General features: G+C 35.3%; 3 protein-coding genes across 4 annotated transcripts; all 3 read right to left on the bottom strand.

Annotated features, from left to right (window-relative positions):
* Positions 1 to 1,085: 1,085 nt before the first annotated feature.
* Positions 1,086 to 4,039, bottom strand: LOC137747606 (ras-related protein RABA4c-like). Its single transcript, XM_068487746.1, has 3 exons — positions 3,426 to 4,039; positions 1,548 to 2,040; positions 1,086 to 1,454 (listed from the first exon to the last, which is right to left on the bottom strand). The coding sequence occupies exons 1-2, from the start codon at positions 3,650 to 3,652 to the stop codon at positions 1,599 to 1,601; spliced, it is 669 nt and encodes a 222-aa protein (XP_068343847.1). The 5' UTR covers positions 3,653 to 4,039; the 3' UTR covers positions 1,086 to 1,454; positions 1,548 to 1,598.
* A 3,748-nt stretch (positions 4,040 to 7,787) lies between these two features.
* Positions 7,788 to 10,533, bottom strand: LOC137748345 (transcription factor bHLH130-like). Its single transcript, XM_068488489.1, has 8 exons — positions 10,489 to 10,533; positions 10,294 to 10,372; positions 9,432 to 10,171; positions 8,962 to 9,305; positions 8,693 to 8,860; positions 8,501 to 8,566; positions 8,339 to 8,407; positions 7,788 to 8,232 (listed from the first exon to the last, which is right to left on the bottom strand). The coding sequence occupies exons 3-8, from the start codon at positions 10,024 to 10,026 to the stop codon at positions 8,185 to 8,187; spliced, it is 1,290 nt and encodes a 429-aa protein (XP_068344590.1). The 5' UTR covers positions 10,027 to 10,171; positions 10,294 to 10,372; positions 10,489 to 10,533; the 3' UTR covers positions 7,788 to 8,184.
* A 5,808-nt stretch (positions 10,534 to 16,341) lies between these two features.
* On the bottom strand, positions 16,342 to 21,452 carry LOC137746963 (SURP and G-patch domain-containing protein 1-like protein). 2 transcript variants are annotated; one of them, XM_068486967.1, is made up of 9 exons: positions 21,289 to 21,452; positions 19,959 to 20,374; positions 18,866 to 18,992; positions 18,554 to 18,660; positions 17,747 to 17,863; positions 17,268 to 17,402; positions 16,920 to 17,102; positions 16,638 to 16,816; positions 16,342 to 16,496 (listed from the first exon to the last, which is right to left on the bottom strand). In XM_068486967.1, exons 2-9 carry the CDS (start codon positions 20,347 to 20,349, stop codon positions 16,470 to 16,472), a joined length of 1,266 nt encoding a protein of 421 aa, XP_068343068.1. In that variant the 5' UTR covers positions 20,350 to 20,374; positions 21,289 to 21,452; the 3' UTR covers positions 16,342 to 16,469. The 2 variants fall into 2 exon arrangements, with proteins under 2 accessions (XP_068343068.1, XP_068343067.1); XM_068486966.1 differs by having other exon boundaries at positions 19,959 to 20,391; positions 21,289 to 21,450.
* Positions 21,453 to 21,766: the final 314 nt, after the last annotated feature.

Raw genomic sequence — 21,766 nt, 5'->3', positions numbered from 1 at the left:
TCTTTCTTTCTTTTTTGCTTTTGCCCATGGTGAAACTAAAAGCGCACCACCCCAAAACTCTAGTCTTTTCCCATACACCAGTAGGGTCACAGCTCCTCCTATTGATTCTTGGATCTTCTATATTACCTTCATCTTTCCTTCCTTCTACTCGACGACATGATGCACCAGGCCACGCGGGGCGAGCTGATCACATTCTTGCACGCGATGGAGAGCAGATTGCTTTCTAGTGACACGAGAGTTTTTGTCATGCTGATAATGTGTTGTGAAATCGACGATATGAGTACAACAAAATATAAAGTAAATATGACACAATATTTATGAGGTTCGGTAAATATGTCTATGTCCTCGGACGGCAATAGTAATTTCTTTCATTATCTAAAATCATATGAGTATAAAGGTAACTCTTACTATTTTTATCTCCTCTCTAGCCTTAGTATAGCTCACTGATATCTCTCTTCTTCTTTTGCAACATACATATTTGTCAATTGGCCTCCCCAACTTGTATAGAGCTGCCAACTTTTCCCTTAACTTTCCTAATTAGCTGATTACCCCCTTGAATTTTAATTTTAACCGTTTATCCCCTGAACTTTTATAAATAGCCAATTTCCCCTTGATGCTAGATTTTTAAAAAAATTTATCCAATTTTTCATCCATTTTGATTAGGTAGACTACACATGACAATTGCATCTTTGCAGAAAAATTATACAAATTCAAAACCATTGTGACTTCCTAATATAGTTGTTTAAAGAAACACTAAAAGGACTATCATTTAATCAAACGTTCATATAGTTCTGAATTTGGGTGATTTAAGGTAGAGATGATTTTAAAAGACGACCTAAAGGATAGGGGGTTAGATCATTGAAATACATTATAAAGCGAGTACTAACCCCTCAAATAACCTGGTGCAACAAATGAATTCATTCGTTCTATAAAGCAGTCATATATTTTCCGAGTTTGTGCAATATCTTGACTCATATATAGCATTCGATAAAGCAGACCTTTGAGTAAGTTTATAGATCAACTAGCACTCAGTCTAACCTCTTTCTAATATTGTAAGAGATCTCAAGTTCAAATCCATCATCTCGTGATATAGAAAAAGCTACGTTTATAAAAAATAAACCTCAAAAAAGTACTGAAGTGCAGCATTGTTCCACAACCAAACTCAAGCTCATTTTCTCACACGCCACACTGCTCTCCGTCTAGTTTCACGTGTGTAGGTGAGTGTTCTTCAGTGTAATTGAAAGGAACCTTCACTATTCCAGCCACCAAATGCTGGTAAAAATCAGTAGAAAAAAAATGTATGAACATACTACAGGCAAGTACATGTGTCAATTGTATCATATTACTGGTATGTTTTGAGTCTGAGATTTCTGTGCAGTCCGTCGGCCAACTGCTTTTTACAAGAGGGTAAACCTATTCGCCCACTCTACCACGAGCTGTATAACATTCGTCTCCTGAAACGATGGAAGTATGTAACCATGTCAATAAATGACAAACATGAAAGTAGAAATGCAAACTAATTAAAGAAAGAGGGTTAAAATTATTACTGGAAGTATAAACAGCAGAAATCCACGTTGCAGGAGGAAAAGGCCACAATTCTATGAAGACCAGCAACAGCTACTTGCTTGAGGCTCGGGCTCTTGTCCAGGAACGACAAGTTTTGTTCCCTTGAGAAGTGAGGAACTCCCAGACTCTGCTTCCTCATTGGGAATGAGGGACTTCTTGCCAACAATTCTATAAATTTCTGTTAGGACTGTAACGAATGCAGATTCAACATTAGTAGCCTCAAGTGCTGATGCCTCCATAAAGAAGAGCTTCTCCCTTTGGGCAAACTCTTTAGCATCCTCAGAAGGTACAGCTCGCAGTGTCCCCAAGTCGGACTTGTTACCTACAAGCATCACAACAATATTGTTGTCGGCATGCCCCCTCAATTCCTCTAACCACTTGGTTACATGATCAAATGATTGAGGCTTGGTTATGTCATAGACCAGCATTGCCCCCACCGAACCTCTATAGTATGCACTTGTCACCGCCCTGTATCTGAGATCATCGCCAGAAGTGTGAGACACACAAGCACAACAAGATGGACTTTGTGGCAAAAATATGAATGACAGGACTTGCAAATATTATACAATAGACACAAATGTTAGGGGTAACTAATTGAAATATATACATGTATGTATATACATATATATATATATGTATGTATGTATGTATAAATATCCTATAAGCAAAGAATGAGCAGAATATATCCTATATGCTAGTCATTTGAAGAAGCTTTGTCTTCGTAGCCTAATATGTTGTTTCAAAACGATTGGCTTCCCTTGGCAGTCATCCACTCTAACCTTGTGACAGCATCCATATCAGCCTCTTCCTCTTCCTCTACCTCAACTTCAATCTAAACCTTTATCTCATCCTAAAATTGACAATTACTAAATCATGATTCAACATTGTTACATATCCTCCGCTTTGAGCCAACTGAAATTTCGCAACCATCCCTTCATTGTCATGGATTTTGTCTCACCTCATAGACCAGTATCCACTAATCAAGATCTATGTACACTAATTAAATGACATCAACCTAGTATTACATTATATAATCAATCGAATCGCTTTTTCGAGAAATACGAGACATCTAAGTCATACAAGTAAAGAGATCCATTCATTGATAAGAAAAAACATGAACGGTGATTGGATTGATGATAAAATAGAATCCTGGGTCTCGAATAGTGGTTTGATTGATGATAAAGAAAGAGAATTCTTGGTTCAGTTCTCCACCTTAACTACAAATAAAAGGATTGATCAAATTCTATTAAGTCTGACTCATAGTGATCATTTATCAAAGAATGATTCTGGTTATCAAATAATTGAACAACAGGGAGCAATTTACTTACGATACTTAGTTGACATTCATAAAAAGTATCTAATGAATTATGAGTTCTGGTCATGATTTCTCTTCAAGGCCTCGTTGGGTGTCTAGGATTGAATTGGAATGGATATCCTACTGTATTCAAGGTATCTTGAAAATAGAGGTGAATGGTTTTTCCTTAATGAGTAATCCGTCTTCTACCTTCAAGTTGGACACAATTTTTTCATTTCTTTCTCCAACATACCTTGAATATAGTGAGTTACGGATTCTAATCCAATACTAGAGACCAAACGAGGCCTAAAAGCAATTCTCTTTCGGGCTAAATACTTTTACCAAAGTAAGGGCTCCCTTCTAAATTCAGCAAAATCATGATCACCATCATCCGCATCTCAAACAAAAATATAAAATCAAAATTTTACCTAACCGCACATCACAGATTGAAAATAACAACAAACCCACATTATAAATTAAACGCAACAACAAACCCACATCAAAGAAACACAAAAACTCGATCACCAATGCACCAGAATTTACAAAAATATGAAAAAGTGATTACCTTTCTTGGCCGGCAGTGTCCCAAATCTGGGCCTTGATGGTTTTGTGGTCGATCACGAGGGTCTTAGTCTGGAACTCAACCCCAATGGTTGACTTGGACTCCAAGCTGAACTCGTTCCGAGCAAAGCGAGCCAAGAGCTGAGACTTACCCACCGCCGAGTCTCCGATCAGCACCACCTTAAACACGTAGTCGATCTTCTGATTGAAATTACTCGCCAAATTCGACATCGTAATTCTCTCTGTTGATCTAAAATTCAAATCTTAACAAAACCCAACTCGAATTTCATACGAAAGCTCAAAATGTGTGCTTTTGTAGGGAGGTAGACTGATCGATCAGTGGGGGAAGATGATCGAATCGGCGAAATGTGGTGTGAATAGTGAAAACTCGCAGAGCTGAGCTAGCAAAGAGTTTTGGTTTGGGTTTTTTTTTTTTTTTTTTTCGTTTTCTGTTTACGCGTAAATGAAGTAATTAGAAAAATGTGTTGGACCGAAAAAAAAATTGTAAAAGAGATGGAAGGAAGAGGAATGAAAGAAAAATGTGCAGTGGGGTTGGAGGGGGAGACAGAGACGCGGACCAACGGCTTTGCCTGCGGAGGTTTCCCAAAGGAAAATGTACATGTTGCAGTTAATTACAGTTTTCTATAAGCACATTTTTTTTTTTTAGAAAACTAAATTTTAATTCCTAAATAAGATGAAATTCAGAAAAATATCTTATACAAGATTAAAAATTGATTTTAGTTCCTATATTTTATTTAATGCCACGATATGTATTTAATGATCTTTTTTTATTTATGATTTTATGAAAATATTATAAATTTTAATTCTCATTATGGTAAGCATCTTATATAAGAAAATATTTTTGTAGAGATTTTTTTGGTGCACTTATGTTTTTTTCATATTTTCTTATCTGCTACTAATTTATTACAATATATTTAGGTACAAATATTTTGGTACACTGGGTTAGTATAATATGTTTAGGTATGGGCATTTCGGTACATTAGTTTAGTATAATATATTTAGGTACCAACATTTCGGTACACTAGTTTAATATCATATAGTTAGATATAAAATTTTCGGTACACTTATGTTTTTACATATTTTCTTGGGTAAATAACAAAAAAATACCTCAACTATGGGTTTCACGACACTATCATAGCTCATCTTTTAAAATTGACAATGTCATACCTCATCTTTAGAATTTGGTCCAATATTATACATTCCGTTAGCTTGGCCGTGAATTTCTCATTTAAATGCTGATGTGGCTTGATTCGGTACCCACTTTCTATTGAAAAAGTAATAAAATATTAAAAATAATAATTTACCCTTAAAAAAAAAAAAAAACACCCATCTTCCCATCCCTTCTCCTTCCCCTTCCCTGCAACCCAAATCCAAAACCCAGATCCCTTCTCCCTCCCTTTCCCTACAACCCTCGACTCCTTCCCTACTCACGCCAACATCTTCCCCCTAGACCCACCTCTCCCCGCCCTCCCTGCAACCTAAACCCGCCAACCCGGTTTGAAAGCCCTCACTCATAATCTCGCTTCCCAACAAAACTAAGTGGATCTAGTTTGCCAACTCGGACGAGGCCGTTGTGAAGCCGGTGACGGTTCAAAAAGTGAGTTCGAACAAAGAGAAGAAGAAGCACTACCGAGGGGCCCGACAAAGACCGTGGGGCAAGTACACGGCGGAGATCCGAACTGCAGAGGCTCTCGGGTCTGGCTAGGGACCTTCGACACGGCGATTGAAGTAGCCAAGGCTTACGATCGAGCAGCATTCAAGCTCTGAGGTGTCAAAGCGAGCCTCAACTTCCCGCTCGAAGCTAGGAAAGCCGAGTCGGTTGCGTCCACGGAGAGAAAACAATGTTGTGAGGAATAGAGAGACAAATGAGGGGAGGAGCTGGAGGACGGTGAGGTTGCAGGGAGGGTGGGGAAAGGTGGGTCTATGGGGGAGATGTTGGCATGGGTGGGGAAGGGGTTGAGGGTTGTAGGGAAGAGGAAGGGGTCAAGGAAGATAGGTGTTTGGGTTTTTATTTATTTATTTATTTTTTTTTTCTTAAGGGTAAATTATTGTTTTTAATTTTTTAATAAAAAGTGGGTCCTGAATCAAGCCACGTCAACATTTAACTGATAAATTCACGACCAAGCTAACATAAGGTATAACATTGGACCAAATTCTAAAAATGAGGTATGACATTGTCAATTTTAAAAGATGAGGTATGATAGTGTGGTGAGACCCATAGTTGAGGTAGTTTTTTATAATTTACCCTATTTTCTTATGTATCACTAATTCACTACAATATATTTAGGTACGGGCATTTAGGTACACTAATTTAGTAAATGGACGTTTTGATATAGACGCCTCGTTTTTAAATGTCATAGACTAAACATCTATTCCTTTTGCAAATTTGATTAAACATTTTCCTTATAATTTTGGTACTTTAATTTTATTTCATTAGAAGTCTATTCACGTTAGCATTCCCTTTTTTCCTCGTATTTTTATACATCTCTTCTTATGATGATTTAAGATTTTTTTTTATTAAAATATTTATTTTAGTAAATTAAATAGAATGTAACAAAACTCGTTATTAGGTACGTTTGGTTATATCGGTACGTTTGATTATAATGGTACATTTAGTTACTTGGTACATTTGAATTTTTAGACCATTTGGCTTATTGGTACATTTGTTTTCAAAACATAAGTTTTATTACTTTTTGTCCTAATAACGAGGAATTACTTTAATTAATTTTTTTTATTTATAGAAAGAGTCATGAACAATGTAAAAGTTTAAATTACTTTAATTAATTAATTTTTTTATTTTATAAAAAGAGTCATTAATCAACGGACAATAGCCTTTTTGTTAATTCAAAATTATACTAGCATATGGGCACATAAAAAGTGTGTGAAATTTTTTTTTCATTTTTCTTTTTGAAGTAGAAGGAGAGTGGAAGAGAGTGAGAATTTTTTTTTTTTTTAAATTAGAGATATCTTAGGATCACATGTAGGTGATGCTTTGAAGAAAAAAAAAGTAAAATTTGGTTGTGTAAAATTACATTTCTGCCCATATTTCTTATTCATATTCTGTTTTAATTAGAGGGTTAAACTTGTAATTTCATAGGGTTTTGGTTGACAATGAGTGTTTTATTAATTGGTAGATATGATTTAGCGTTATTATTTAGCATTATCTACAATAATAAGGATTTATCTCCGATCAACTAAAAGTTGTTCCAAAGACTTATCCACCAAAAAACAAGATTATCTAGAGCATTGTGTATGAATCAAACATATTTTTAAACATTCCAAAAAGATGAATATTCATTTTAATATAGTTTATAATTGGGTACATTTTAATTCGGGGTTGGTACGTTTTTGTTTGACGTTGGTACATTTTCATTTAATGTTGGTACGTTTCCATTTGGCGTGAGTGTATATTTAGATTTGAAAAGTTTAAATTTTTAGACTTAAATATAGTTGAAATTATTTAAAATATATAGCAGATATTTAAATGTAAATTAATTTCAATTAAACTGAAGTAGTTCAAGTCTGAGTATCTTAATCAAATGTTTCAAAAGCTTAATAAAAAACTCAAAAAGCATAAATGTTTAGTCTACAAAAGTCTAAAATGAGGCATCTAATTCTAATTTTCTCTTTAGTAAAATATATTATGATACAGACGTTTAGGTACACTAATTAGAGAAAGTTAAATAAAATTAATGAATTAAAATGTGTATAATAATAAATTTAAAATTTAATGTAATAACATTAAATAAGTTATCTATTAAATATAAAAACAAAAATATAATATGAATTTGAATTAAGTACACATTAAGGGACTAAAATCAATATTCAATATAACACCAAGTTTTTATTAAATTTTAATCCTCTTGAATGATTAAAGTTCAAAAACCCTTTTTTTTCATTAACACGATCAGATTTTAAGTTGCTGTAATTTCCGATGAAATGATTTCAAAGCATGCTTAATTTCACGAACACTTATAAATTAGGTTAGTAACACATTACACCCCTCTAGTCTTGAGTAATTAACAGTTTAGTGTTAATCTTTTTAATAACAAATGTTTATATAAAATGTCATATGGACAACAAATAAAAAATTTGTAAATAAAAGCCTCAATTTTGCGTTCATGTAAACTAAAGTGTGCCCATTGAGTAGCATGCAAAAGAAAATAGCAATTAACTTAATGGTCCGGCAATTGAAAGTATAAAAGTAAAAATTTTGTGACTTTAGGGTACTAAATCATTGCTTTTTACTATTTTCTTTTAAGCAGTCACTCAAGTTTTTAAAGGCATTTCATTTTTATAATTTATCCAAAAATATCTTTTCTTTTACACCAAATAATTGAAAATCTAACCATCGAACAACTCAACAATGCGGGGTGCTGCATTGATTTTGCTTCTGGAAATGAAGCTTGAGAGGCCATAAAGTTTACATTGGAAGGGATCGAACCATAACATATTGTCATCGTAATTCACTTCTCGACTCTCACTCATCACTAAGTGCTTTGAGGTCCATGATGAAATTGAAACAACAGAAGCCTGCCTACAAGGTTAACATTAAACAGGTTTTAGGGTTATAATACAACATGATGAAATTCGACAACCACAATACGTCCTACCATCCTACTATTCTCCCTCAAGTGAAATAAACCCGAAAACAAAAAAGAAATCGCTTTCCTTTTCCTCTCCGATCTTCTACTGCTATCTTTACATGAACGAACCGGACACAAGGATTTGCGTTGAATTTGTTATTGTTTGCTCGAACAACTGCACTTCGCCTTCGTATCCTTGAGTGTCTGCATTCAGAGTTACATAACACTTTAGAGGGAAGAAGTAGTTGGTTGAGTTTCGTATGGATTAATTCGATACAAAGATTATACATTTCATTTGCTGCAACTTTACCTTAACCTGTTTCTGAAGGTCCTTTATGAACCTGGCCGCCAAGTCCAACATTTCTGCCGTGTTTGTTTGCTGCCAAGAATACAACACACAACACAAGACTCAATTTTCATGCATTCAAGAAAACGCCGCTACAATGGTGATAGTTGCAAGCGTAGCAAATACCTTGTCCATGTCTGGGAAAAGCTCCTGCAATTTCTTCATTCTTTCACTAATCCGCGTCCTTCTCATCTGAAATTCACAGTATTCACGATCACGGATTTGATATAATCTAGCAGTGGTAACATGTAGCTCTGCTACTGAATCCTTGTCAAGTGTAAACCAGCCACAAGACAAATAAAATAAAAGAAGATTTACCCTCTCTGCAATGCTTCGCGGGTGAGTGGCGAAGCCTCTTTTGGCACGACTTTTACAAGGAGTAGAATCTTCAAATTGCAAATACTTCTCCATAGCAGGCATCTCAAAATGTTTGGAAAACCTCAAGTGTTGCGTCAGGCCATGATTGCGGTGTCCAAAATCATTGTTCTGATGAAAGAAAAACACACATTACTAATATGACAAGCAAGCAGATGGCCAAGTAAAAATTGAAGACCAAATATAGTTTACAGAAAATGTGCAAATCCTACCTGTGATTCGAATGCAGTCGAAGTAGAAAACTTGTTCCCATCATTGTCTCCGGCTATTTTGAGGTCATTAAATGAAGAATCGTCCCACGAATCATTTGCGAAGCTAGACTGGTAAGGTGAATTGCTACCATTAGCATTTCCTAAACTATGATCCGGTTGCGATTCGCTACCTTCTCCCAAGTTCCCATTCTCATTTTCCGCAATCGGAGGCATTCGACCTGAGTATGAAGATGGCCTTGATGAGAAACTCAGTTGAGTACCAAACCTAGAAGTTGGTGGACTGGCTTCTCCATTTGTACCATTGCCTGCGCGATATCCTGCCGAGTCCTTCATCACGTTAAAGCCTGTTTTTCAACCAAACCAATACAAATTACTAGAGGAACCAGAACAAAATTTCAACCTAACAATACACATCTGTCAGCACTTTAACAAATATATCCAAGATATAGGCAACAAAAATATTGTTATACCATCGTCAACGGTCAAGTCTGGGAAGAATCCAGCCGGAGAGCTGCCTTGTCTAACAATATTAGACCGATTTCCGACCCCAATTTTCGATTGCATCATTGAATTCTCCATTCCCGTAGAGTTGACTGCAGCAAAGGAGCTGCTGTCTAAACCATGAGCTTGCTGACCTCGAGGAGCTTGGTACATCATATGAGTAGAATTCGAGTAACCATTAATGTGCTCAGAAACAGAGTCCCCTGCCTCTCCCTTCACATTTACCGGCGTCTCTTGGATTTCAAACTGATGCTGCTGCACACCATTGTCACGTTGATCTGGTTCGTTACATGAAGAAATGAACCTGGGCAGCACCGTTTCGACTTCAGGGCTCAAAGGTTGAAGATACCGCAAATCCTCAGTTCCGCCGCCATTGTTGTCCATCTGCTCCATCAGAAATGAGCTTGGAGCTGACTGATACCGCGTTAAGCCGGAGCTCTGCTGCTGCTGAGGATGCTGGTGGTGGAAAATATCCGAATCCATGAACTCCGCCGCGTGGTTCTTCCTCAGCTCTCCCTCCGAGGCCTTAAAATTAGGATTGTATTTGTACAGAAGACTGCTCATATCTGATTCTTTTCTGCTAATCTTAATTTCTTGAAAATTCAAAGATTTTGCAACACTTGGATGGCTTCAAGATTCATCCAACTTCACTCTTCGGATAAAACCCAGATGAGATCTACTTGTGATTTGATCTAAACAGAACACAAATCTGCAAAAAAACCAAGAAAAATAACCAAAATAAACCCAAAAACATAAATAAATAAATAAATGAAGCCCCTTTTGCAGGTTGCTTTGATCTAACTTGAAAGATTGGAAATTTAGAGTACGCACCTCAGATTACTCGAACTTTTGTGGCTGGAAAGGAACTCTGTAATTCCAGCAAATGGGAGTCTTTATGTTTTTCTGTTCCCTGCAATCAAAAAAGGAAAACAATATAACAAAAATGGAAAACAATAGAACAAAAATGGAAAACTTCTTTTTTTGGATAAAGAAGTTGTAGGATTTGAGTTTCAACAACTCAACTACCTCTCATTATTTTTTCTGAATCTGAGTCAGCAACCAAACAGTCTCATTTCCTACTACATCCTTAACATCCACATATATGTACTGAGGATGTTCCATAACTACCCCTTGTTTCTAATTTTATTATCCTAGTACCATTGGTGGGGCATGATGGCATCCATTGCATGCCAGCACATTGTCGACCAAGCTATCCAAAAAAAACTATCCTGTGACATCAAGCTTGCTGGGTCTCGTTAATTAATTTTGAATTTGACTACAGTACTGAATTGTATTTAATATAATTATCACCTTAATTATATAATTAGTGCATTAGATATATTTTTATGAATTATATCTTATTGTTAGATGGTTATTGCGTTAAATACATACTAGTATTATAATCAATTCCCATTAATTTATTATGTGTGTATAATCTTGGTGGATAACTATTAGCCTAATTTATAATTTAGAGTATAATCTTACCAAATGAAATATGTATAGTAAAATAGGTGACTTAATAACATCAGGTGCTGTGATACCATCGTACACAAAAATTGCTCATCTTTAAAAACAAGTGTTCACTATTTGTTTGTTAAATAAATAAGAGAAATTAATTAGTTAAGGCAGTCTAACTGGCTTGATTATCAAACACTATCATAAACTAGTGGTGCAAGATGGATTGGAGATTCCAATGTCAACTCAAAAATTCCGTTCCAAATCTAAGAATCCCAATCAGAACATTTCCAAAAAAACTAGATGAAAATTAGAATATATCTAGCGACTCTAAATTTCCTATCTCTTTTAATCTCAAGTATTCCAAACTTATCCTGATTCAAAAACTTGAATAGTTATAATTTTTTACTAGTTAATTTATTACCTGCTTAAGCGCCCTCCTAGACCACCTAGACTGTCCAGGTGCTTGCCTACTGCCTAGACCGCCTAGTCACCGCCTAAATCGCCGCTCTTACTTACACAGAAAATAAATGACTTTCATTTTTCATTTTATTTTATTTTCAATAAATTGTAAGGGACTTGATGAATACTTAAATAAAGACACGTTATATATTTGTTCCTCATGTTTTCATTATGCTTTAATGCTTTATCATCTATATATCATTCATTATATTTTGTAGTTTATGCATTACAATCAAATTATGTATATTTAGGTATAAGCACACTTATTTATATGATATATAATAAATTTACTTGTATATGTCTAGATCTTGCCTAGCTGCCTAAGCACTAAATCCTAACCCGTCACCCGACTAACGTCTAACCGTTTTTAGAACCTTACTATTTTTATCTTGTTTAATCATTTAGAAGTATAAGTTCACCTTTTTGCTGGGATAAAATTGTTTTGTTTAATTCTGAAAACAACGTTATCCATAAACTTTGGACTAGAGCATGATAAGAAGATAACGGTGGTATATTAATTGGTATATGGTGCTTTGCGTATGGACCAAGCGACTGGCTATGCTAGTCTTATCTTAAAGTCTAAAACTCCAACGCTAAAAACTACAGAAGTCTAAAACCAAAACCGTGGGCCGCTGTAAACCACATAGCCTACCAGATCCCTCTCTTCTGCTCTTTTATGTTTTATTAATTGATGTTAATTTAATTAGCACCTTAATTTATCTACTTATATTTTATCACGTGGCAAAATATTAATGATAACAACAAAGAATAAAGACTCATTTGGATGTATTTTTAAAATAACTGAAAACGTTTTTATAGAATATTTTTTTTGGTTTCAAAAGCACTTGAAGTACTTCCTGTAAAAAGCACCAAGTGTTGTTCTAGAATTTACTTGCATTTTCGCAAAGAATTGATTTCAAAAATATTTTCACCAAAAACGCATTCAACAATTTTAAAAACACTTTCAAACGAGCTTTAATTTGGCTATTCTCTATAGTACAAACGGTATTTTTACTCTAAACTGCACAACGAGAAAATAAAAAATTTGAACTCAAAAGACAATGAATTGAAAAGAAAAATTTTAACCACCAAAACAATAATTATTAATTTCATTCATTCTATCGATGCAAATTTTAGGTGCCAAAAGTTCTTTAATGGCTTTCACATGTTGGCATATATGGAAAGCTCAATGTAAAGCAGTTTTTAATCATCAAAATCCATCTCCTTCTCAAATCATTCATGCTACCAATTGTGCCAGTTCGATTTTCCAAATAGCGGAGGAATTGGCAAGAATCCAGCAATCCTCGGGTATGGAAAATTAGAGTAGAATGATACCCTGGTCTCTTCCCCCTTCGCAAATGATAAAAGTGAATGTTGATGCAAGTTGGAAACTCAGGTGTAACGAAGGTTATGTGGGAATTGTGATTAGAGACTCACAAGGAAGATGTAAGAGCATAGAAATGAAGAAAGTATGTGCTTCGAATGCTTTTGATAGCAGAGGCTAAGGTGGTGCTTCAAGGTTGTCTAAGTGCAAAGCAAAGGAATTATCCTTGCATAATTGTTGAGTCTGACTCAAGGCAAGTAATTTCAGCTTTTAATGCAGAAAAGGAAAATTGTAATTGGGAAATTTTTCCCATTGTCAGTCGCATTAAAGATGTTAGGAAATCTTTCCAGATTTGTAAATGGTCTTGGGTGCCAAGATCAGCGAATGAAGCGGCAAATTTCGTCGCAACCTATGTGGGTGCGGAGATGAGCGAGGAATGTAGGATTGACAGACCTCCATCTTCGTTGGTTAGAATCTTAAATAAGGATGGATTGCCATGTCCTCCTTTGTAGGTGGGTTATTGGAGTAGGGAATGACGCTTGGTTTGTTATTCTGGCGTCTACTTGTATTCGCTACTCCTTTTGCTGTGTTTATCCTGTTAGCCTTGTAGGGCTTTCCAGTTGTACTTTGACTTTTGTTGTGTTTTGGAATGCATTTCCAGTTTCAACCAAACAAAAAAAAGTAGCTGCTCTGCTCACACACACATCGTATATCAATAACAAAAGTGAGCTTCCAATGGGAATCGGAATGGCATATATTGCTATTAAGGAAAAGAATATATCTCGATTACAATGCTGATAAATGATAATTCTCGTCTTGTAACACTCATGTGAGAATACACAGACACACATAAACGAGAATGTAGTAAATTATCTTGTCTTATAACAGAAAGTTAAAATTTTTTGCAATGGTTTATAAAGAGTAGGGTCAACAGTTTTCCTTTTACAAATCGGTTTATAGAGTGGAACCTGAACTTCCTTCTTCTTATGACGGGCTGGAACAATTGGTACTGTAGCCGCATTATAAATTTGGACTTGGAAGGATTGGGCATTGAGAAACATGAAGTTGACCTTTTCTTGACATGTTCATGTTCGAGCTCGAATGCATGCATATACGTAAATGACTAGGAAGCACCAAGACATTCAAACAAGTACAGCTGAAAAGCGATAAATTGTTACCTTTCTTTCACGCAGCAATTGGGACCATTTTATTTTATTTTATTCGTCAACCCAATTTAATTTTCAGATCCAAAGGTTTTTGGCCAACCGCTTCGCATTGATCAGTGACATTGTGGTTGACATCAACTATTAAACTTAATAATATTACCCCAAAAAAAAAAGTTTCCGGTGGAATTGCAGACTGAAGCTATGATTGAAGTTCAACTATATGACATATATTTTTGTCTTTGCTCTCTGTAATTGCGATATTACATCATATATAATGGCTTTTTTTTATTACATGAGAAGGTGACTTTTATAGATGGAATTGTTTTTAATCAAAAAATAATTATTTAATACTTTAACATACGATATAAAGATTTCCTTTTTAATATAATAATATTTTCTATCTTTTGACAAAAAAGAAAATATAGAAGTATTTATTAAGTAAAGTCATCAATTTGGATATATCGATACATTGAAAAAACAACTCCAATTTTCTTTTTAATAAAATAAATTTGAATAAAAGAAGAGTGAAATATGAAAAAGTGATGGGAGTGGTGACAACAAAATAGGGAATTTTAAGGAAAAATTTCTAGTACTATTCAATTTAACGAAAAACTATATTTTTACATTAAAAAGTCAATCTTGGTACTGTTCACTCTACCATTTATTTTGTTTTTATCGTTAAAATTCAAAATTTTCAAATCATTTTCATTAATTTATCTAATAAAAAATATGTATGGTCAAATTCAGTTTAGCGTGTGACTTGAATTTCCTTGCTTTGGGGCCGCGGGGTGGGTGTGACGACAAAATACCTACGTGGCTCTTCAGATTTCCAAAGATTTATTTCTCAAGTTGTTGAGTTGCCAAAGCCGGCTGTACAAACCGCAATCCCGCCCTTTGGATTAAGGAAATGGCTGTTTCTGTTTGTTGGTTTATAATGATAACATGATGATGGATTTTCAATGAAAGCAATGTCTCCTACTTTGGAACCACATATTTTCACTTAAACAAATGATCACGTTTTGCTCGTGATTCCTACTCAATTTTGACTTTTCTGAAACGTCCACTCCCTCCCTCTCTTGGAATATATTAGGAGAAAATCATAGTTGCGTTTTTTAACAAACGATAGTAACTATACTAAAAGGTGGAAGAGTTAATTAAATCTTACAATGGACTTGCTTGTGATTCAACTTTACCTTTAGCGAGAATGGAACATAAAACCTCTCACTTACGAAGAGGAATAATATTAAATGACCGTAGCTGAGCTGATTTAATAAAACAACATAACAATTCATGTCCTTTTTCTAAAACAAATATATGTAAATATTAGCTTATTGTCAACAAAGATTAAAGCTAAGGCTCGTCATTATCATTTAGAGCTTAGTTTTCAGCTTTTTGTATTGTGAATAAATAAGAAGTACATGTGAGAAACAAACGAATAAAGGGTAATGTAAAGGAGGAGGCAGAAACGAAAGAGAACGTATAAACCAAAAAGTTGAAAGTGAAAAACCAATTTGGAAGTTGTCTTTACGTTGGCATGGAAATTGCTTTCCCTTTGAAATAAACATGGATCTCTCTCAGCTGTGATCGATGCCTAACCAAGAATTGGTCCATGAAGAAAGGGAATGGTTGGATAAACCCTAGGAGTAGGAAAATTAGCATCCAACCGATTTTACATGTATGACTTGAAGCAAAAGCCGCCTCAAAGCGTCATCGTCCTCTCCCAATGGATAAAGCTCCCTTTTTTTTTCTTTTTTTTTTTACCTCTTGTATTTTTGACTTGGATATTCATATTTCATGGTGTGGTTAGCACTTGGCTATCTCCAATTTAAATGTCAAGGCGTTAAGAGTTATAAAGTTATGTTTGATTTGATTTAAAATATGGTGGTGCAATTTATATTATTTTCAATGCATAAAAGATTGACTTGAAAATATTGATTATCCCCCCCCCTAAAGTTTTATATTCTGCTTCGGTTCACGGTCTCCTTGTCTTGAAAACCCAAGGACCTCGAGGGCATATTCACAGCTCATCAAATACCATTTTATACTGTGTCATTTGTCCCGTTCTTAATTTCCACTCTGATTAAATAAACTTACGCGGAACATAAATATGAGATATTTTTTTAGGGGACGAGTTGTGAATTTGAGATTTTCTAGTGAATTTTTCAAATTTAAGGATGAATTTTTTTTTTATGACTTTAGGATGTTGGTTGGTCTCAAGGCTGGTCTGGTATGGCTGTCCTATGCAAGATTTGAGCGGTAGACTAGCATGATGCATGTTTTGTTGACTCTTGAAGAGAAGACTTTTTTGAAGAGTCACTTCGACATCCATATACAAAGAGCATTGTAATGTTTCATTGGATGTACATCACTTATGAGAGAGAAGTTCGACACAATAGTGGTTTGCTTATGCCGTATGATTTGAAAAAAAAAAAGGTTTTCGATTAATTAACAAAACAGACTTAGAGTGACAAATTTGTTGTGTCCAAAATTACGTATCCAAAATCTCCTTTTACCCCATCATAAAGTTGTTCAACGTCCAACGCAGTTATGACTACCAACCTCACAAACATGTCTTTGGGACAGAGTTGCAGCCAAATCAGTCAGTAATATGCCTTTCGCGGATTGTTCTGCATCGCATCACAAAATGTTAAGACAGTGTATCAGAGGATCGGCGACGACACAGAAACATGATAAAAATTCTTCACAACCCTCCTTATGTTAAACTTGGAAAGACGCACAAAAGGAGGAAATGGAAGAATGGGTAATACCAGAGGATTGGGTCTGTATCGGTAGCCAAGCATCATCCGCTTCTTATATTGTTCGTATATATCATCTTCAGAAGTCACCTCTCCAGGTTGTTGAGCACCAACCCCCAAATTGTCCTTCTTCACATTACCCGCCATTATTGGATCCGAAATTCCTCTTCTGGAGCTTCCCAGACCCTCGCCTGAAATTCATTCACATCATCAGGTTTCTCCCTTTGGAAGTACAAATGACCGACCACCAAAAATTCTGGCAGTACATTTGAATTACGAGAGAAAGAGGTTTACCTTCTTTCCAACCCATTTTAGACAAGAGTTTATGACCCACATTATCAGCCTGGATTTTGGCCCTATCTGCGGCTTCTTTGGCAGCTTTCTGTGCAGCTGCATCGTTACAAGCAACCATAAACTTCTCCAGCTCTTCTTGTGGGATGTAATCCCCCATGTGATGACCTTTCTTAAGAGAAGGTGCTGCGAAGGAACCGAAAAAAATAAAAAGAAAGAATAAATTGCGAGGAAAAACAAATATTTGGACCATCTACGTGCATCTATCCTAACCAAAATAAGAGTTAAAATAGGGAAAGTTCCCTAATAACCAAAGAAAACTTCTGGTTTCCATGAGTAACAAAAATGAACCTTGAAGAGAAGCAGGAGGGGGCATTTCATCTTTCGATTGTTTAGGTTGTCTCCTTCTCTCTTCCTGAGCAGCCTTTTTCACGTAGTACTCCATCATGGCAATAGGATCTGCACCTGTTGGTGCAGTGAGCTCACCTATAATCGAAAATACAAGTAAGTTTCAGACCAAGCAGTCAAACCAATCAACACTAAAACATTTAGTTAAACTAATACCACAGCAAAAATAGAAAAGCTGAGAAATACAGATGTTTGAACATAGGAATTTGTGCAGAAACCATCTAATAATATGATATGGCCACTACAAAGCTTAGCTTACATAAAAACGAAAATCCAGCAAAAACTTTGATTCCAGGAAGTAAATCACAAGCGCACTATGCACCGCCATAACAAAGCAATTTTATGTCGTTTGTCATCTCCAGATAATACAAAGCTGAAGGGGAAAGAGACTCGAGAGCATCAAAAGATGTTAAATCATATACCTGTCCTTCCCTCAGTGTCATCATATAAAGCAGAGGCGGGAGTTTGGTAGTTCGGATGATTCACAGTAGACCTTTGAGAACTACTTGTGGATTTGGAAGTTGACATGCTAGTACCTCCTACACATATTAACACCACAAAATCTGAGTCTCAAACCAAACTAATGTTTCAGCGGAAGCGCTAATGAGTGATGCATAGCCAAAAATCACATTCCAGGTTTCATATTATGAATCACAAAAATGGATATTGAATCTTGACAATGGGAGAATACTAGGAGTCCTAGGTACACAAGGACCTTGAATAGATTAAAACCAATGGATTTGACAGTCTTGTATTTCTCAAAACCAAGTAGTGTTCTATTAAAGCAAAACAAGATTTCAAGAGCAACCAAGTTAAAACTTATGTTTTATTATTAGGGCATGAAAGGCAAAGAACAAAAATTGACGCAAGATTATTGACTTATTACTGGAAAAGTTAATCAGACAATGGTATCACACTATCGAGGCAAGAACTGTTAACAATGCACATAGAAAGTGTCAGTACAATTATTTGGGTGAATTTTGATTGATCGACGAAAGTAAAATCCTATTTTTTGGCAACAAGTACACACACACTCACACTCTCAAATACTCATAGCATATGCAGATGGTGCACTCACTCAGATACAGATGCACAAAACCTATTGTAATGCCTCCACTAAGCTTGATGCTTACATTCACTTTGAATAGGCATGGTTTTGGCAAATTTGTCTTTATAATTTTTTATTAAAACAGAAGGCAAAAGCATGAAACTGGAAATCTAGTACCCACCATTACGAGATGTTTGTGAATCCCTGGTCTGTTGAAGTGCTTTCTCTTCAATAGAAAGCTGATACTCGTAATATTTGTAATCAGAACAGCTCTTGTCAAATAAAAATCTGCAAGACAAAATAAACCCCCATTGCATATAGCATATGCGCTACCATAAGTGGAATGAGCAAAACCAGAAAACAACAACAAAAAAGATACCCCCAAACCTACAACTATAGTGAACCACACCCCACATCACTCTCCGTTGGCATTTACACACAGATTGTACATAACAGACAAAATAATTAGGTGGAAACGTCATAGGGTACTTACTTGAAAGGAGTATCTCCTGGATTTTTTTGACGTGTAATATGCTCAAATTGCCTTCCATGTTTAGCCACAAAACTTGCTAGTTTGTCAGCAACTATCTTCACTGTTGAATCAGTTGGGAAAGGTGGTGCTGCATATCACTTATAAAACTGATTAATACCAAGAGCATGAACAAGGGAATGCAAATTACTCTTGTAGCAGGGGTGCCACATATTCCAATTCTTTCTTTGAACATCTCTTTCCACCAATGTTGATAGGAACTTAAGGAATTAGCTGCATTAATGAGACAAGAAATATTCAAGAATGTTTTGTCCTTTTCATCCACACCACTCAAGAGTAGAGAACACAATTACTGAGATGATTTTCTCAATAACAGGGTGCTTACCGGAGGGACAATTTCAAATTACTTAAATTGTTTTTACTGGCCACTTCTATCTCTTTCAGTCAAATTTTAATTGATCATTAAAGAAGAACCAGAAATATACAAACAACTAACAGTCCTACACCTCCCTTTCTCAACTAGTAGACTAAAAAGAGTGGTAAATGGCACCACACACCACATATAGAAAAAATAGTCCACAGGCTCTATCTGGATACTAGAAATCCAGACTCCAACTCGCCTTACAGATGTGTAAAAAAAACATACAACAAAATTTCATATTGGCGAAGAGATATAACTTCGACATGCACCACTAAAACAACTTACGAGAATGAGGGGCATGATCTTTTTTTAACAAAATAAGAAGAAAACTAAACGAGTCAAGAAAAACATTTAAGGAAAGAGGAAGAGCAGTATAAGACAACTATTTACGATGAGGTGAAAAGGCAGAAAAATAGTTTGAATGATAAAAGTGCAATTAAAAGATGTATGAAGAAATCAATTCTTGTCATACATCATTTTCTGTAGAATAGAAAATATGCAAAAAGTACATAGTCAATAAATTCAAGCATAAAGTTATCAGACAATAAAATAGAATTGTAGCAAAATAGAAAAAACTGATCTTCCAATTTTGTTCTTGAAAAAATTAACTGAAACTGGAAATACTTGTAATTGCAATCAACAAAGTTAAAGGATATGCATATAAGCAGTAATTACCAACATCCACTTGTCTGTATGATTCCTCTACGGCATCTGGCTGACCCAACTTTTGCCGTTTAGTTGGTGCACCAGCTGCAACATCTGCTTCATCTTCATCCTCATCAGCACCTAACTTAACAGGTGGTGCGACAATCTTTGACTTCTGTTTCAAGCTGAAAGCAAGTTTGCTACCTGAAGCAGCGGCAACCTTGCGTGCATCATTAGCCTTCAGTTCAGCACTGGTTTTACCAGTGGTGGTAGGAGTCAAAGTCCCTGGAACAACTTTACTTGGTCTAGACTCGTCTGCTGCGGAACCTTTATCTTTATCCTTCTTTTGTTGAAGTTGTCTGAACCTTTCCATGAATGAACCATCATTAACAAAGAGGCTAGGAGTCACTCCTTTGTCCATTGGAAAAGAGCCAAGTTTGCTTAGGCTGTTTACAGGAATTCACTGTTTGACAAGTAAGCTTTCAAAGCATTTAGACATTGAAGTGATTCTTTTATCTGATCTTAGCAATTTATTTTTGTTAATTTACAGTTAATGTATGTCTTTCAAATTATCACTCAAAGGATAATAAAACAATGATAATCCCACATTTTTGCAAAACGCTATGTATGGGGATAATAAAACAATGACACCATGGAAAACCAAATTCATACTGTTTTTATTAGATTATTTCAAACCTTAAAGCTTGTGACTTTTGAGGTGATGTTTTCTTAATAACTTAAATAAACATACATCACAAAAGTTAAACAAACTGATAATATCGATGATACTTGATCTCAAAAAACGTTTAAGTGATTGAATGGATGCATGGTTCACCATATGAAATGAACTTAAGCTAACAATCTTCATGAGTAGAAGGCACAAAAAAAAAAATTCCATCTTGCAAACCATTCTAACATATTCCGAGGTTTCAAACCACAATCTAAATGCAATTAACTTATTCAGAAGCGCCATCCACAACTTCCAGGTTCGGTTTAATTTCACCTATCCACTTTAATTATTGTTTTAAACCTAAGAGAAGAACCACTAATTTCAACAAAGCATCCAAATTATTCATCATAATCCACAAAGTCTCAGTCTTATTATGCGGTTTTTATACATACAAATCTAAACACCCTGACATAATCAAATACAAAGCCTAAAACCAAATCGAATTAATAAAATTAAAACCATTTTACCACTCCATTAATACAAAAATGTAAACTTCGGAACCCAATTCAACCAAAAAAATCATCCGAACACCAAACACCACCACGAATCAACCCGCGAAAGCCAAACACAAGAATCCCAAAACGAGAGACGCAACAAAATTAATAATGGAGCAACCAACTGAAAACTAACCAGAACGAAATCGATTCAATCTCAGATCGTTGATCCTCCTCCGATTGGTCGATTGGAGATATGTTTCACCTAATTAGGGACTGGAATCGGAGATGCTCTCTCTCTCTAGAGGACAACGAAAAGCAAAGACCGCCTGGATTTCGCAATAGCAGGGTCGGTTTCGTTATATATATATATATATATAGATAGATATAGGCTTCATTTACGATTTACTGCATAAACTCTCTTCTCATTTTTACAACCAAAAGAAAAGAAATAATCCTTCTTTATTTTTGCCGAATTTATTTCTTTTTGTTTGATTTATTGAAAATTTATTACCAAAAAAGTATTTTGCTATCCGAAAAATATTTGAGTTTCAGTTCTATTTTCGTTGCAAGTGGTCCTTTAACGTGGTGAAAATTTTTTGAGCCTTTGCATGACGATATAGATTCAAATTTCGTGGATGACTAATCTTACATCTAATCTAACAAAATCTATC

This window comes from Pyrus communis, chromosome 10 (genome assembly GCF_963583255.1).
Source record: "Pyrus communis chromosome 10, drPyrComm1.1, whole genome shotgun sequence".
NCBI lineage: Eukaryota > Viridiplantae > Streptophyta > Magnoliopsida > Rosales > Rosaceae > Pyrus > Pyrus communis.
The sequence above is the reverse complement of the archived record's forward strand: the minus strand, read 5'-3'. Positions and strand labels throughout refer to the sequence as shown.

What these genes read in the sequence shown, in the direction of transcription:
- LOC137747606 (XM_068487746.1), bottom strand. Translation starts at nt 3,652, where the DNA reads ATGTCGAATTTGGCGAGTAATTTCAATCAGAAGATCGACTACGTGTTT. An exon ending in GACACTGCCGGCCAAGAAAG is followed by an intron (nt 2,041 to 3,425) that starts GTAATCACTTTT and finishes CGATGATCTCAG; the next exon opens with ATACAGGGCGGTGACAAGTG.
- LOC137748345 (XM_068488489.1), bottom strand. Translation starts at nt 10,026, where the DNA reads ATGAGCAGTCTTCTGTACAAATACAATCCTAATTTTAAGGCCTCGGAG. An exon ending in AGACTTGACCGTTGACGATG is followed by an intron (nt 9,306 to 9,431) that starts GTATAACAATAT and finishes GTTGAAAAACAG; the next exon opens with GCTTTAACGTGATGAAGGAC. An exon ending in CGCGAAGCATTGCAGAGAGG is followed by an intron (nt 8,567 to 8,692) that starts GTAAATCTTCTT and finishes TGTGAATTTCAG; the next exon opens with ATGAGAAGGACGCGGATTAG.
- LOC137746963 (XM_068486967.1), bottom strand. Translation starts at nt 20,349, where the DNA reads ATGGACAAAGGAGTGACTCCTAGCCTCTTTGTTAATGATGGTTCATTC. An exon ending in TTCACAAACATCTCGTAATG is followed by an intron (nt 17,864 to 18,553) that starts GTGGGTACTAGA and finishes TAATATGTGTAG; the next exon opens with GAGGTACTAGCATGTCAACT. An exon ending in TAAAATGGGTTGGAAAGAAG is followed by an intron (nt 16,817 to 16,919) that starts GTAAACCTCTTT and finishes AATGAATTTCAG; the next exon opens with GCGAGGGTCTGGGAAGCTCC.